Here is an 18,054-nt window from a genome sequence, read left to right as displayed (position 1 = left end):
TGCTTGGGGACATGGTTTGGTGATGGACATAGCAGTCCTGGATTAACAGTTGGACTTGATGACCTCAAAGGTCTTTTCCAACCAAAATGATTCTGTGATGTTGTTTCCTTTGAAAAGAGCAAAATGCGTTTAAAAGGTACTTTCTGTACAAGTTGCAAGAACCATTAAAGTTGACAGTAGGGTATGCTAGGCTCTTAAAAGAGCAAAACAGTGATGTCGAGGTAATTTGAAATTATCTAAAATTCATTACTTTTCAGGTCTGAACAGGAGTACAATTCTGGGTGTAAAATCTAAGTCTGTGTATGAAAAGCATGGAGTACCTTTCATTATCCAGAATTGTTTTCGTTTCCTGACTACTGCTGCTTCTAAAAATAGTTGCTGTGCCACAGCAGGAAAAAAGGATATTTTAAATTCCAGTAAGGGCTTTTTGCCTTGTGGCCAGTCTTTTCAATTTATTTTTGCTATTGATGTATCTGCCTTTATGATGTAGAAAAGGCATTCACTAACTTGCATTTAATTTTCTACCTGAATTTAGGCCACTGAGCATCAGGGACCTGGGGACTTACATGCCTCTTTTAGTGTAGTAGTTATTGTTTACTATGAATTTTTTTGTGCATCACATACATGTTCCTTCAGCTGTATAATTTTACCATACATAGTTCCAATACCACATAGCAATATTCTTAGCTTTGAAGCTCCAGCTGTATGGAAGAGTCCTAAATCATTCTTGTAGACATGGTCATGGTGATAGTAGTAATAAGCCAAATAATAGGACACCGTGAAGGAATCTTAAGTCTTTTCCTCATAGGTGTGGTGGTAGTAGCAGTACTAGCAATAAGAATAATGTGATTCTCCTTGCTGTTTTACAGCGGTGTTGAGGCCTCATAGAAAATAAAACCTGGGGTTTACTTCTGCTGTGGTTTTGAGGTTTAAAAAGTGTGGTATTCAAGATACTTTTGTAACTTTTACTATGTATCCAAATTTTGTTTCTGCATGACTAATTTTAGGTACACAGATGGAGAAATGTAACTGATTTCTCTGGGCTTCCATTTCTCCATCTGTAAATTCAAGATAAATGGTATTGACTTTGAGAAGAAATTTTGAATAAGCCAATAGTTTGGACTAGGTGAGTTATTCTGGATATACTTTACATTGTGACAGTGCTTGGGGAAATACTGTAGAATGTATTTGATGGCAGTTAAAGTTATGACACTTGATCACTGCTCCCATGAAATCTAATTTACATCAGTCTCTTAGTAGCTGTTACATAAATGTGCATTTGAGGCCAGGATAAGATTTATGTACCTTGTGATTTTATTATTGTAAGTATTCCTTAACTAAGCTTCATTTCTTACAGGAGGTGCTGAAACAGCTACAAGGAAGTATTGAAGATGAGGCAATGGGGTCTTCTGGACAAATTGACTTACTGGAACGACTTAAAGGTAAATCTAGAATTATGTTTTGAGGAGGGTTCATTTGTTTCTGAGTCGTTTTTAATTTGGCATAAAATTTTCTAACTCGGCTTCATCTTCTTTCCAATGCTGACTTTGATGGTTAGGCTTAGTCTCTGTGCCTGTTATTTTTGCTAAGCGCTTCAAGACACATTCGCAAAAACAAAGAAGTACCTATGCTGCTTTTATACTTTTGCTGCTGTCACCCTAAGGCTTGATATGAATTGCTTTTGGTATAAGATGCATTTCATTCAGTAAAAATACATTTAAGTTAATGATGGATTAGTTCCACCAGTTTTCTAAACTTGTTTACATGCCTTGCCCTCTCCGTGTCATATTACTGGAATTGTATCTGTCATTCTGTACTTCGATGCCCCCTCCCCTAAAGGATGTGCTGGAATGTGCATCATCCCATTATATGGGATGTGCAAAGCAAGCCCAGATCCCTGTAGAACATGGATTATCCCTACTGCTGAACCAGAAATATCATAGGGGATGTCTTATGTTCAGAGGGCCTTGTGGTGAATAGAGTTGTTTTCATTTGTGTGACAATGAAGCATCTGTAGGATCTCTTGAGAAAGAAGGTATTAGGAAGTGGGCCGCAAGAACAACTTAGAGGACATTTATGCAAAACTGCCCATTTCCTAAGTCCTCTGGGAAAGAGGCAGGCAGGCTCGTGTGGGGATACTGTTCCAACTGTCAAGATGGCAGTTTGGCCATCTGCTCAGCTGACTAGTATTCTCGAAGTATGTGATTAAGACTGGGTTTGTTCACACTGTGTTCTTCTGTGAATTTCCATGCAAAATGTTTCTACCAGAAAGTCACAGATTTGTTCAGGAAATAAGAAATTAAGATAGAAGTTATCTTTTAAATTTGTGCCGCTGAACTTCCAACTCTGAAAATGTTTGCTCTTTATTACCCAGAACTGAACTTGGAAAGTACCAACTTCCCTGGGGTGAAGTTAAGGCCAAAGATGTCTGTGCGTTCATATGGGAGCCGGGAAGGGTCTGTGTCAAGCCGTTCAGGAGAGTGTAGTCCTGTTCCTATGGGATCATTTCCAAGAAGAGGATTTATGAATGGAAGCAGAGAAAGCACTGGTTATTTAGAAGAGCTAGAAAAAGAGAGGTAAATTACTTTGTTTATTCATCCAGCATGGATTGACTTCTAACTTTAACATGAAGGTTTACTGATGGACATAGTATTTAGCTGTCATGTATATGATTCTGATCAATGGTATATTTATCTTGACAAGTAAGGAAAACAGGAATCTATACTTTATTTAGACGCACACAATAAAAAATGAAGTATCTTAAACACATCATATTGTTTCTACTGCTTCTTCACATGTGTTTCATTGTTACTCATTGGCTGAAGGTTACCTTATTTTGGTTGGGAGATTGTCAGCATCTGAAAATATTTAGAGAGAAGAGGTGGAGCTTCCCAAACACCTGGATGTTTTCTCACCACTGTTAAGTGCTGAAAAAGTAACAATGTGATGAATCTGACTGAAATCCCAGGTATTTTCAGAAGCCTGTCTATAAGACAGGGTTTCCTAAAGAGTTGGTCATTGACAGCTACTTAATGGATGGGGTGCCAAGCTGGGAGCTGCAAAACCAAATAAACAGAATATAGTATTTTTATGCCTAGTAGCCATTACAAACAAAAAAGTCCACTTGAGGCCTAATACAGAAGTTTGGTGGGTAATAGTGGTTTGTAGGCAGCCCTTCAGAAACCCCTCCTCTAAAGGGCCTTTCCTGGTGTTCACTAAAACTTTCGCAGTCAAGAGCTGAAAGGAGTACACTTTTCCTCCAAGGTACTATGTCTAGGTCCCTTTCTTCTGGTCCTGTCAGGGGAATGAAAGTAACTTCCATACTGAGCCTTTTCTAGCAGCCACTCCTTTTTTTTTTTTTTTTTTTATTTATTTCCCTAGTCAGGATCACTGATTGTATTTGTGCTGCTGTATAAAATCTAGAATCCTGAGAGGCTGTATAAGAATATTCAGGAATCTGGGAATCTCTTCCCCCTTGCTCATCCCAGTCTTCAAAAATCTGTCTGTCATTTTCCACTTAACAAAACAGTGTACTTGTGTTCTTCCCGTGCTGATTTTTACTGCATGTGATACTAAAATCTTCAAGTGTACTTAGGACTTTCAGTTACAATTCAAATGAACTCCATGTCACTTGAACAAGGAGTATTAATTTAGACCAGCTGGAGTTCTTCAAGGTGGTTAGCACATCTGATTTACGATCTGTGATCCTTTTCCACTCTTGTCGATTCTAAGGTCATAGTTCTTTGGACATTTTTCTCAGCAATAAAGACAGCTTAGGCAGTGAGAGCTGGTCTTTGTTCCAAATAATGCTGAAAAAAAGGGATAAGGATATTTTAATTTCAGATGAGTTTAGGCAGTGTTACTGTCACAGCGGATGGGGTACAGATTTATGCTGTGGAGAAGGTGATCTGTAGAGGCTTGGCCATATCACTTCTGGCTTAATTACTTTTGAAGTGATAGACAGTCTGAACTGCGCTATTCTTTTTTGTTTCAAGGGACATGTAGGAATGTGTAGGGCATTGATGTGGACCCTGGGTAGCCAAATGCATCAGAACCTGGGGATGTAGGACCATGCATCTGAAATCACTGGAATTTCTGAAAGAAAATCAACCGTTTATTTTCCTGTGCTTGTGTCTGAACTCGTTTGGCATACTTACTGAATTTATGTGTTTCTAAACATACATATAAACACATGTTAATTGCTAATAGAATAATTTTTGCACTTAAACAGACTTTCAGAGAACTCATGGAACTTGACAAGCCTCAAAATATTAAAATGATTTAGAAGAAAATAACATTGTTTGGAAACCTGCAGCAGGAGAATATTTCCACTCAGTATCTTAACACACTGCCGCAATATATGCTGCTCATGAGCAACAGTGTTTGATCATGGACTAAATCATATGTGTGTTTGAACGTGGCAATTTCAGAAGATGTTTATTAATAAACTAATTCACTAGGTGTTTATTAATATAAACAAGAAAAACAAAAACAATTGCTAAAATTTTGTTTGTATGGAAAAAATTCTTTAGCTTGGCTAAAAGTGGTCTTCTGAGGAAAGAAAATTAATCAAATGATTCACTTACCAGAATGAAAATGAAATTATCTGCCTGTTTCTCATTTACTTAGCTCTCCTCTAATTTCAAAGTCAAAATAAAAGAGGAAAAAAGTGGGAGGGTGTGTGCTTTTACGTTGCCGGTTCAGAACACACTTTCATTAAATATCTCCTGCTTTCTCTCTGGCTGTCTCCAGGTATTTTTGGTAAGAGACTGTATCAGCCACAAAACTTTCCACACTACGTTATTGCATGTTACTTACTGTGTTGGTTTGCCTTCTGCAGTTTAGTAAATCTAATAACCTCGCCTTTGTAAATTCTGTAATTTACTATTAAAGATGACAATCTTATGGTGAATTTTTAAATTAAAGTGTTTGCATGACTTGTTTATTCCTTCTAGTTTCTGCCACTCTTTTTTTTTTTTTTTAATTTTCTTAATGTGATTTTGAGCATTTTTTGCGTCTCATGACTTAGTTCTCCCCTGACTTTTATCTCCCTTTGGCTGACTGAATGACTTAAGTCTTTACGGCATCTATCAGCAGTGTTTCATTTTCAAGATTTTTATCACCCATCAATTGAAGTGAAAGTATTAATTATAATTGCAATCTACATAGTGCAAGTAGAGTAGCATATAGTTTGTTTCCTACTGATAACAACATTGACATAATCATGCAGAGATTTCCAAAAGAAGAAACGAGTTTTCTGTATTCATTCAACTTTTCTTATATTGAGAGCTCAAAAATGTTAGTCTTTCAAAATATCCACCTTTCAGAAAAGCAGTTCAAATTGGAAACTTTATTAACTCATAAAAATAGCGTAAAGTTCCAAAAGCTTGCTTCATTTGCTTTGCTGCATTCTCGCTGAAATTGATGGTGAATGAGAGAGAACAGAATTTTCTCTGGTAACTGTGAAAGTCCTGATGTAAAAAAAAAAAGGGGGGGGTATAAAAAAATGGAATAAATACATAGGGCTTTTCCCTTTTTTTTTTAATTTTTTTTTTCCATGATCAGTAATAGCTCTTCCATCTAAAGTGCTCTCCTAACCTCAGGAAATTCCAGAAGGCTGAGAAAGAGCTATACTTCTGCTTGGTGTAGTAGCTGATAGTAATGTTAAGTGCAGGGAGCAACTTATCAGATACATCTACAGAGACTTGCTGCTTATTTTCAAGGGAATTGAAGTGCAACCTACTGTAGTTGTACTAGCCCTTCAGGCTTTGTGCTGAGAGACTTAAAGACATTGTTAAAACCTGAATTCTCATGGAGCCGTGATACCAAACTAGTCATCCCAAATAAAGCATTACTCAGAAGCAAAAATGACACTATTAAATTAAAGGAGTTGCCCTCAGGTCACACATTATGTCGGTTCCTAAGTTCTTTTCTTGCTTCTAGCATCCGTTGTGCATGTCAAAACAGATTGAATGACAGTGTCTCACAAACTGAATACCCTACATTTTATGGGAGGAACTTAATCACGTGTTCACTTAGCTGAAAGTAATCCCTCTGGATTCTTCTACCAGTTCTTTGACATCCAGAGGCAGAATTAGTCAGTCCTTTCACATTTGTAAATCCTCATATGGTAAAAACACTTTTTATAAGGCTTGCATTTATTATGCTCTTGATTTCACAAACTGGACACAACCAGTGCATGGGCATCCAAACTGGTAAAAAGGGAAGCCATGCAGAATGCCTTTGTGTGCAGAGATCAGGTGCCAGTGTTAAGAGGATGGGCAGGTGGAAAGCCAAAAAAAGATTTTCCTCACAGGCTTTCACTGAGAACTATTAGCTGTCCCTTCAGTCTGTCTAAAGGACTTAAGCAATTCATGCCAGCCCCATCCTTGTGGCTGAAGAATTACGTTACCTGCAATGGCCTGATAGCTGCTCTTTGCTTCTTTTCACTGATTTCAGTAGCAAACCTGTCTGATGTAAAAGCTGCACAGTAAATGACAATGTGTAGTCTTGACATTCTTAAACAATTCTGTTTCAACGTAACTGCTGAATCAAATATGGAAATTTGTCATTCTGTTCATGTTTTAAAACATTCAGCACTCTTAGATGCATGTAGTTTTTCAGTCTTTTGCAGCTGAAGTGAGGGATCCTGTCAGTTTTAATTTTCTATTTGAACACTGGTCAGGTCACTGGCATTTGGTATGGAATATAAATGTTAAGTCATCAAAAGTAGTTGGGAACATTTTTAAACCAGGAACTAATCCTTGAACAAATCCTTTAAAATACATATTTTAAAATTCTTTCTTCTACATGAAGTTCTGTGGTATGGAAGTTACATTATCTTCCTCTCAAATCACAGCTGGGATGCATTATCAGAGTAGTTGGGAAATTTGTATTTTTGTTGTATGCAGTGTTTTTGTTCCTTAACAACTTTGAGTAATTTTGGTAATGTTCTTGTGTGCTTTATAAAGGTTCATATGGCTTTTGCTGAGGAAGACCGCAGCCTGAGTTTAGAGAGAAGGGTGCAGAAATTAAGGGATAGGAAATAGTACTGGGAAAACTTGTGTGCAACTTTCTGTCTCTTGAGTTAAGTGTTGATTTTAGCATTTCTGTTAATGAGCAATATTAAAATGTCAGGAGGAAGAAGAGTGCTCACGGAAAGCATTTATAAGAAACTAATAACCTTGTATTTAAAAACAAACAAAAAACTCAACCTGAGTCGTTTCGTTGTGTGCTCCTACTAGCCAGATTTTGCCGGAAAATTTTAATACACATTTTGAAAAGTGTTGTAACCATGAACACTACATAACTATATTCATAAAATTTATTGCTGTATAGATATAGTTCATGAAGGATTGATAAAATAGTATATAAAATTTCTCACAGTATTTTTCTTGGTAGTCTGTGTATATTAATCTTAGCTTTCTCGGGGGTTTGTCTCCATTTAAAGGTACCATGTTGTTTTACACTGCCCGTGGGGGGGGGGGGGGGCGGGGGGGGGGCGGGGAAGAAGGGAAGCTTTGTTGGGAGGGGGCTTTTTGCTTGAGGGTGGACCTTTTAGTATGCTAATAGGGACAGTTTACACGAACTTCCAGTAATCTTCTGTTTGGTCTCATTAACCATTTGGTTCAACTTGAGTTTACCTTGTTGTGCCCCAGCCTGACATGTTTATGGTGCCTGTGCCTTCTCCCAAGGCCATGTTTTGTTAACTGTAAGGATTTAACTAACATCCTCAGTTTTTCAAATCCTTTGTTTTTCACTATAGTTACGTTTTTCCTTTTTCTTTTTAAAAGTAAATAATTCTTGTATCAATTCTATGAATCTGTAATTAAAACTTTTTTTATAATGGGTATCAATGCCTATTTCTGTACCTACATACGATAATGAAGTCTTAATAGTGATACAGTTCCCACTTCTGGTTTTAATAGATCTCTTCTGCTTGCGGAGCTTGAGAAGGAAGAGAAAGAAAAGGACTGGTATTATGCCCAGCTTCAGAACCTGACTAAAAGGATTGATAGTCTCCCCCTTACTGAAAATGTAAGTGGCTTCAGTATGTTTGGGTCATGTATCTATTGCAATGGTCTTTGTTTAGATGTTGTCTATTATGAATTTGGTGACATTCTCTACTATAATTTTAATCTAAAACATTTTTTTACTCACTCTGTAAAGCGACTTAGCCTAAATAATGCATTTTTTCATATCTAATTTTACACATTGAAACTCATGCCTGTCAATGTCAGTGATAGAGAGAACTGAAAAATTACAACAAATTAATTACATCTCAGTACACTTCTTTAACTCTGTTGCCCAAAGGTCTTTTTATCCATTTTGTTATTTAGTGATTTATTTTAGTTTTGAGAGCAGTGTTAGGCTAAGAGACAGTGTATACAGGAGCTTTTTAATTCCTAGCAGCAAGTAAAGTGATGCTGCGGCCTATGCAGGTATTGTTACTCCAAGCTTTTACCTTGGCATCTCCAAACTATTCATAGTGAAGTCACCATTATCAGCGATAATGAAGATGTCTGATATCCCAGAGAATAACAGCTTTTCCTGTTAGAACTAGCAGTTTGGATATATTTGCAGTGCATTCCTTCACGTTACAGTGTTGGGAAGACCTGATTGCCCACCTTTACAGTCATACCTGATCAGGAATAACAGCCTCCTGGAAGTGGAAACAGACTATGGAAAAATTTCTGTGACTTGAGTTGAAGCAGCTGGACTTTAGCAAATATAACACTGAGTCATGGCTGAGCTTATCAGAGCACCAGAAGCAAGGGGACAGGGTCCAAAAAGGATCTTGAGGAAGTGCAACCCATTCCCAAAGGCACTGTGAGCTGTATCTGTGTCACTCGTACTGTAGGTTTTAAGATTGTCTCCCTGTTTTCGTAGGTAATGAATTGACTTAGCTCTTCTTACGATTATAATGTCTTACTTAACAGCTACACTAAATCTCTTTTGTTGTAATTTATGTCCATTACTACTTACTCCATGCACAACAAAATCACAGATCCCGTTCTTTTTAGTAGCATTTTACATATTTGTCAATGATTGTCTCTTTGTGATTCTCTGAATTGACATCAGTGAAGTCTTATGGCAGGGCTGCTCTTGGAGACTCATTTATTTGCAAACTGGTTAATTGTCCAAAACCAGTGAAGTGCTTTGCTCTGGCCTTGAAAAATCTATCGGATGGAATGTCTTCCTTTAAGCTATGCTGTTGTTCCTTAATTGAACACTTGCGCTTTTTTCACAGGATAGTTAAAAGTAGGGTAGACAGCAGTAATGTAAATACTGTGACTATGTACGGTAGTTTGATACTTCTGAGTATTTTTCAAAATACAGATTCAGATGGCACGCGTAACAGTTTTGTTGCTATGCTGACATACATTAATAGCCAGATGTTCCTGGCTTGTAATGAATGATGCTGTCTCAGTGTTTATCTGTTACATTTAGTTATTTGACAAAACTTGCAGGTAGGCTGTTGGTTAAACATTATGTGTTCTTGTTTTTAATAATGCAGTCATATTTTAAGGATCTGTTACTACGTTTTGCTTGTCTGTGAAGTTTAGTGTGGAAAGGTAGTTGTTCTGCTTTTGTTCAGGGAAATACATGGTTTACATAAACATTACTTACTAAAATGCCTTCTCTGTACTTCAATTTCAGTTCTCCTTGCAAACAGATATGACCAGAAGGCAGCTGGAGTATGAGGCAAGGCAAATCAGAGCTGCGATGGAAGAACAATTAGGTACTTGTCAGGACATGGAGAAACGAGCACAGGTATAGTTTGTCCTTCATTTTTAGAAGAAATAGAAAAAGTTTTCCTGCATTTTTATTAAATTATTGGTGGTCTTTAAACTCTGTGTAAACACGGTGATATCTTAGAGCATTTAGTTAGCCTTTCAAATAAAAAAAAAAAGGAATCAGAATATAGGAAGTAACTGCTCAGTAAGAAGTACCATCCTCTGCCAGTTTAAAAGAAGGCTTGTGAATAGGTGGAAGTGGGCAACTTCAAAAGGAAGTATTTTTTAATTATTTGCTTATAATTTATTACCGTTTTACCTTCAAACAAACATGTATTTGTAAATGCTTTATTTTGCATCTGTCAAGCTAGGTTTTTTCATGCTTTTAAGTTTAGAATAAAATCCAGCTACTATTGTTAAGTTCCTTAACCAGAAACCATAGGTCAAGGAATAATCTCTGAAAAAAGGTATTAAAGTAAAATGTAGTTCATATACATGTCTGGAAGTTGTTTGCTGTCACCAAGAGTTGTTCTGTATTCATGATTACAACATGAACAATTCTGTATGCAAATCACATGCACATTTGGAAGTATAGAATGTAATTGTGTGAAAACTGTAAGTGGAATAATCAGTTGCTTGCTGGTTACAAAAACTATTCCCTTGCAGTAGTAGAGTGACAATTTGAATTATTTATTACCGTTTATTTCCAGAGATGTTAAATAACCAGCTTGCTAAGGTAATTTGTTGGTGTGTTTTTTGTTTGGCGTTGTGGTTTGTTGTTTTTTTTATGGTGAATGTTACAAAAATAAGTCCTTTCAATAAAAATAGTTTCTTTAGGTTGTATTTTTCTTGCTAGGTTTACTCAACACAAAATTTTGCTACGTAACAAATTTTGCTACGTAACAAATTTTGCTACGTAACAAATGCTTCTAATAAATTTTTGTTTGTAATTAGAAAGGCAGCTTTACATTTTAAAGTGAATAATTGAGTAGGACTTTTCAGAAAATTCATATGGTCGTAAGTATTAGCAAAACAGTTATCCTGCCATTGTCAGATATGTACATAAAGGCTGTGTAGGGATTTGTCTAATAGATATACTCCGACAGACCCAAATTTAATCTGCCTGGATAGTAACTGGCTCTGATCTGGAAGCTGCATGGCTGTGTTATCAGTGGTGATGCACTGCAGGAATTAGCTGTGCGGCTTATGTCAGCCAGTCCTGAGTGAAGGCAGAGCAAAGTCAGGATTGTCTGCAGATGTCTGGTTAGCCCTGTTGCAGAAGAAAGTGTGAGGGCATTGACAGTAGAACTTCTGGGAACGTTGCCTTGCTGCTAACAAGCTTAAGCTGGAGTAAGGTAAATTAAACTAAATAGGTAGGCCAGGCTGTTGGCAAAATTCTAAATGCACTCAGGCAGAGAATAAATGAAACTTCCCAGGTGAACAATTTGACTGTAGTTATGAAAGTAATTAAGTTGTCCCTGAAGTAGCTTCTTTCCTGCTTGTTCTTCTGTAATGTTGTGGGGGAAAAATGCTACCAAGATGATGTTGAAATACTGTGTAGTTTTCTGAATTAATGTTTGTCCATGGGTTTATCACAACCGTTTCACTCTATATAGATATAATACAGAAATTACAGTGTCTATTGTGATTATATAAAGATTATAAAATAGGAAGTAACTAATTCTGCATGTGGTTCTTGTGAGTTTGACTGGTAATTCCCCTTGATTTCATTTTACCAAGGACAGATGCCAAAAATGTGTAGAACTTCATTGGTGTACAAATACCTAAAAGCAAGTTCTGGATAATTTCACACTGATGTTTCAATGTGCAAACTGAAACATTCATGTTTGGCAAGGATAATGAACTTGCTAACTTTTCAACTTTCTGTTCTGTATTTTGCCTCTACCCTAAGTGATTGTGACACACAATAGAATGCAAAATAGAGGTTGAAGGGAGAGAGTGGTTCAGCTGTTAAAAAAGGCTGGTGTACATGTCTGTCTTAAAGAGTCCCAAAAATTATTCTGTGAGAGAGCTGATAACCTGCTGTTGCCCAGATAACTGATGCAGTAGTCACTCTTGTGGACCTCTGAAATAATGGCCTTCTCTCTTTCAACTGTCATGACTAGGCTTTGTTTCCTTTAACCTCCTCTTTTTGAAGCAAGTTAGATCGCAGCAGCTCACTGTTTATGTTATGTTTTATGAAGATTATACCCAAGCACATGGCCAACAGTTATTCAGAAAGATGCATTGGAAGACTGTTAGCAATTTGTTTTAGCTTAATTATTTACTCTAACTTGTACTTTTCCCTGAAATTTATAATTTCAGATGGTAGTTCTTCCTTGAAAAAACAAGAAAGCATACTTATCCAGGTTTTATTTTGATTCTTCAAATGTTATGGCCTATATAGTTAGTGATAAGGAGAAGCAAACTTCTTATTTATATTCTGTAAAATATAAAATATTTCCAATTCCAAGACTGAAATCATGTTCACATAGTTTTTTTCCTTCATGCCAGAACAAAAAGGATTTCTGTCTTTTTGTTTGTTTCTTTGGTTTTTTGTTTAGAGTTCCTTAAAATCTCACAAGAAATTATCATTCTCATAGGAATTTATTCCAAGATCCTTAAAAATTTGCTAAAACAGCAAACCACTAAAGATAAAAGAAAATTTGGATCCTGTAGTCTTCACTGATGAAGATTTCAGTACTGGTTAGATTCATAGAGTCATCTTATTTGTATATGTAGACCAACACATTAATAACTTTGTTTATTATGTATCTTTATTTGGGGGGAAAAAACCTAGCCTTTTAAAAACAAAACAGTATTCCTTATTTTTACTTTCTAGAAAGTGACTTTTTCTGTCACTGTGAATATGGGGAATTTTTTTCGTTAGAAGTCTTACTATAGCAGTGACATACAAATAATTTGTAACTCTAAAAGTTAAGTTGCTTTATCCAACAATTTTATGTTAATAAAGGTAATGAGTAAATATTACAATGAATGGGAATATACTGTAAACAAATAGGAATAAAAAGTGATGTTTCTTTCATAGGTTCTAAAGTTAAAACCATTCTTGGTGCTTGTTTGATTGTATACCTCTGTTTTTGTTAGGCTGTACCCCTTTGTGGCAACAAATGCATTCTTTGTTCTACTTGTACAGTGTTAGGTACAAAATATGCTCCTGGATAATGGAACTCCTCAATTTTGCTGTAATATGAATATTGTATTAGCAGAAGGAAGAATGGTCTGATGTTTAAATCTCTGGACTAAAATTGGAAAGGGTGGATTGAATTCCAGTCCCTTTTGAGGACTCCCATCAGTGATACTGGACAAATCATGCAATATTTATTTTCTTGCATCTGCACAAAAGTAATTTCCAGTGTTTAGGTGTGTATGTACAGATACTCACATTCTTTTGATGCCCTTTATGGCGTAAATTTCCAGTTACACAGAAAGATTCAGGGGAAATTGAAGTTGTCCTGAAAGACAATGAGGGACATGTTCTGTCAGTTATGCATCACATCACCAACAGTAATTTCCAGGGATATATTTTTATTGTCTTTCTAATACTTAATAATTTCTTGATCCAGAAGCAAAGAGGGGGATGAATTTTCTGTTTGCCTCATGTTAACCAGAAGCTTCTGTGTGCAGCTTTCATATTTTTATTGGCATATTTTCTGATAATTTGTTTTATCAATTCAAACCAAATTTATAGTTTAGTGTTGTAGCTTTGCATCTCTACTAAATGCTGATGTTTATGGTACTTTTCCCGTAACTGCTTATGATACATGTTTCAGGAATTCATTCTATTTTGTGATTACGTTTTCCTAAAATTTGTAGGTAACAATGTTTCTATTCCATGTGTACCTTGGCATTAGCACCTTTCCCATTTTCAGATTATAAACGTGTTAAGATTGGTTATAATAATGGTCCTTGCAGCATCCACTAGATGCACAAAGCCTTTTCTTTTTTAGCGTAGCATTGTAAATGTTAATCAGGTAAAAGAATCAGGATTTTTCTTTCAACTATATGTCCATTTCATTAAGCTTTTCATCACACACACAAAAAGTATTCAATCAGTTTGGCGTTCTCTTCATATCCTGATATGATTGAGCTGATTATTTTATGCCCACTTCTAAAGTCAAATGATGTCACATTATTAAATTATCAAGCTCATATAGGGATTTTTATATATATATATACACACACACTGCTTCACAGTACAACTTGTATTGAGTATATATATCCTGTAGTGTTTGTTTTTAACATTCCCTTTACTAACCACAGGATGGTTGCAGTGGGAAATGAGTAGCAATATGGCCGTTACAGACTCTGATTCAGAAATCCTAGACAGACCAAAGAAGCAGTATGTAGTTGTCTTCATATTTAGACTGTTAAATTCTTTGAGATTTGTAGGAGCAGAAAATATTCAGAGGCTGTGCATAAGCAAAAATCCCAAATCATTGTAATAACTGAATATAATAGAAGTCATTCAGGTTTTCATCCCTTCAAGATGTTCTGCAAATATAAATCTCTCACAAGTCTCTGTAAGGCAAGTAGATTTGTAACATTTGAGATGAAAGTAAAATAAATTGCTAAACATTGCCCAAAATGCCAGTTTTCTGAAACAGGAGAATTGTGCAAGTCAACTGGAGTGGTTTTTTGTACTTCAGTGTGTACTGTGTGATTACCTATTGTATCCAAATGAGTATCAGGTTTTTTAAAAACCCAGCTACTCACAATGTTTTGAATGTTTGCAATCATGCCTGTGTTTTATTATGAAGAATACTTGAATTGCCACATGAATGAAGTAGGTTTGGATTGTATTCGGCAGTATTTGCAAAGAAATCTGTATATTGTCAATCTATACAGTAAGTAAAAGGAGTTTTTTAACAAAATCAAACATGAAAATGCATTCATTTCAGGTGAGGGTGGCAAGAATTCAACAAATAGAGAAGGACATTCTTCGTATACGACAGCTCCTACAATCACAAGCAGCTGAAGCAGAGGTTAGTGAGCGATTACTTGCCTTCTTTCGATTATGGTATGTAGCTTTCTCTAAAAAAATACCCAAATTATTTGAACAAAGTGGTAGGCAGGATTATTTCCATCAGCTAGTGATGTCACAGCTAACCTAGTCAATATATGTAGGCTGTTACTTGTTATTCCTGAAAGCGGAATACTTGGGTTAGTATTCATGCTGCTCTTGAACTTTAATCACTAATGACATACCAGTTAAACTTTTAACTTGAAATTTCAGTAAAAATGCCAAAATGCAATTTATTATAAAGACTGAGTCTTGGTTTTGGCAAATAATTACAACAATCAGTTGTACATGCCTTTCTAAATATGAATCTCTGATAAGCATCTTCATGGTTTCCTTATCTTTTAAGGGAGTTAAGATTTAAAAAGGATGAATACAGCTTCTATCAGACTTCATTATAGAAGTCCAGCATATTTTTAGTGTTTAAGTACTGGGTTCTATATTAAGAAATGCAAGGTAATGTTTCCTGTAAATTATAAAGTCCATGGTAGTAATTGCCATTAGCAAAACCTGCTCTTGCAGTGGAAATTCATACAAGGTCAACTCCATTTCTTGTAGTGGTAAGTTAAATATAAATTGTATGTTGGACCTGAATATGTTATGTTTTTTCCTCATCCAAAATAACTACTGTGAAAGCTCAGAACGGCATTTGGATTACTAAGGGATGTATATTTTTCCATTTTGAAAAATAATGGTTTCATAGTTCCAGGATTTGGAGGGAAACTTGTTTTGTAAGTGAAGCAGACAGTAATATGTATAATTAAATCTGCCTGGTCTTTTGACATATTAGCCAGTCCTGGCATTTATACTCATTGATGAGACCTCCCTGAGGCTTCTGCTCTCCAGGCTGAATAGTCTGAGCTCTCTCAGCCTTTCCTCACAGGAGGGATGCTCCAGTCCTTTAAGCATCATTGTGGTGCTTAAAGTAAGTCATGCTCCAGTAAGTCCCTATCTTTATTGTACTGGAGAGGCAAAGGGGCAAAGTACTCCAGGTACAGCCTCACCAGCTGGGTAGAGAGGAAGGGTCACCTCCTTCAACCTGCTGGCAACATGCTACCTAATGCAGTCCAGAATACTGTTGGGCTTCTTGCCACAAGGGTCAGTTGCTAGCTTGTTCAGCTTGTCCACAAGGACTTCCAGGTCCTATTCTTTCCAGCTGGGTAGCCCCCAGCATGTACTGGTGCCCAGTGTTGTCCCTCCCTGGCGCAGGACTTGGCACTTCCCCTTGTTGAACTACATGAGATTCTCATCAGCCCATTTCTTCAGCCTGTTCAGGTCCCTCTGAAAGGTGACTGAACCATATGGTGTATTGGCTTCTCCCCTGTTTTTTGTCATTGCAAATTTGGTAAGGGTGCACTGTGTCCCAGTATCCAGGTCAAAAATGAAGATGTTGAACAATACTGGTCCCAATATTGACCACTGCGGTACCTCAGTAGTGACTTGCCGCCAACTTTACTTTGTGCTAATGGTCACAACCCTCCAGTGCCCAGCTGTTCCACCAGTTTTCAGTCCACATCGCTGTCCTGTTAGCCAACCCACACATTGTCAGCTTGTCTGTGATAATGCTATGGGAGACAGTGTTTGAGGCTTACTGAAGTTGATGCAGAAAACATGCCTCACCCACCAAGTAGTCGTCTCATTGTGGAAGTGTCAAGCCTGACTGCCCCTTTCTAAAACCCTGCTGACTGCTCCCAGTCACCACCTTGTCTTTCACATGTTTGGGAATGCTTGCAGGAGGATTTCCTCCATCACCTTCAGTCACCAGGGATGGAGGTGGTGCTGATTAGCCGGTAGTTCGCTTGCTGTTCCTGAAGACAGTGACATTTGCTCTCCTCCAGTGTTACGGAATCTCTCCCTGCTGCCATGACCATTCATTAGTGGCCTTGCAATGGCATCATCCCTGTCTGTCAGCACCCATGTGTGCCACCCATTAAACCATTAGGACTTAACCTATGTCCAGTTTGCTTAAGCTCTCCCTAACCTGGTGACTCCCCACCAAGGGTGAATTGTCTTTGCTCCAGACTTTCCTTCTGGTTTTGGGGACCTGGATTCCTGAAGGGTGTTGTTATTGGTAAAGACTGAGGCAAAGAAGGCACTGAGTACTTTGGCCTTTTCTGTGTCCTTTGTTATCAGGTTCCCTTCCCGATTCAGCAGAAGGCCCACATTTTCCCTAGTGTTCCTTTTGCTATTCATGTACTTATGGAGTCCTTGTTGCTCTTCAGATCCTTGCATGATTTGGCAGCAAGTCTTTGTTCCTCAGTCATCTGACCCCACTTCTGCCTCTTGTGCTCTTCCTTTTAACGCCCAAGTTCAGTTAGGAGCTTCTTACTTACCCATACAAACTTCCTACTACCCTAGCTGTGTTTCCTACTTGTTGGGGTGGACCTTTCTTTTGCTTAGAGGAGGTGATTCCTGAATGTTAGCCAGCTGTCCTGCACCCCTTTTCTCTGCAGGGCTGTATCCCCTGGGATTCTTCCAAGCAGGTACCTGAAGAGATTGAAATCAGCTCTTCTGCAGTGCAGGTCTGTGGTCCTGGTTTTTTGCCTTTCTCCCTTCTCTTAGGATCCTGAATCCTACTATCTTGTGGTCACTGTAGCCAAGGCTGCTTCAAACTTTCATGTCCTTGACCAGTTCTTCCTTTTTTTTTTTAAGTATCAGGTCCAGCACAATACCTCTCCTTCTTCACTGCTCAGTCACCTGTGTCAGGAAGTTGTCATCAGAGCCTCAAGAAATCTCCTAGAATATTTCATCCTATTGTTGCCCCTCCAGCAGATACCAGGGAGGCTGAAATTCTCCACGAGGCCTGTGCATATGAGGCTTCCTCCAGTTGTTCGGAAAGGGTCTCATCTGTTTCATTTTCCTGATCAGGAAGTCTTCTAGCAGACATCTACTACAACAGCACCACTGTTGGTCTGCCTGCTAATCTTTACCCATAAGCTCTTGCCTGACTCCAGACTTCTCCTGACCTCAGGGATGGCTCCACACACTCTAGCTGCTGTCTTTTGTAACGGACAACTCCCTCTTCTCGTCTTAAAATTATGGAATTATTTAGCTTGGAAAAGACCTTTAAGATCAAGTCCAGCTGTAAACCGAATGCTGCCAAGTCCCAGTAAACCATGTCCTGAAGTGCCACATCTAAATCTCTTTTGAACGCCTCCAGGGATGCTGAGTCAGCCACTTCCCTGGGCAGCCTGTTCCAATGCTTGACCGCCCTTTCAGTGGAGAAATTTTTCCTGATACCTGATTTAAACCTCCTCTGGTACAACCTGAGGCCAT

The 18,054-nt window shown here is 37.6% G+C and overlaps 1 protein-coding gene across 2 annotated transcripts in view; it reads left to right on the top strand.

Moving 5' to 3' along the window:
- The window catches only part of APC (APC regulator of WNT signaling pathway), a 102,842-nt gene that overhangs the window by 52,205 nt on the left and 32,583 nt on the right, over positions 1 to 18,054 (top strand). For both annotated transcript variants that reach the window (XM_055790265.1, XM_055790264.1), the window contains exons 3-7: positions 1,358 to 1,442; positions 2,375 to 2,576; positions 7,929 to 8,037; positions 9,661 to 9,774; positions 14,660 to 14,743. In XM_055790265.1, the coding sequence (XP_055646240.1) occupies positions 1,358 to 1,442; positions 2,375 to 2,576; positions 7,929 to 8,037; positions 9,661 to 9,774; positions 14,660 to 14,743 (594 nt within the window). The remainder of the gene's footprint in view (positions 1 to 1,357; positions 1,443 to 2,374; positions 2,577 to 7,928; positions 8,038 to 9,660; positions 9,775 to 14,659; positions 14,744 to 18,054) is intronic.

This window comes from Falco peregrinus, chromosome Z (genome assembly GCF_023634155.1).
Source record: "Falco peregrinus isolate bFalPer1 chromosome Z, bFalPer1.pri, whole genome shotgun sequence".
NCBI lineage: Eukaryota > Metazoa > Chordata > Aves > Falconiformes > Falconidae > Falco > Falco peregrinus.
Note: the sequence above shows the minus strand (reverse complement) of the source record. Positions and strands in the feature narration are given on the sequence as shown.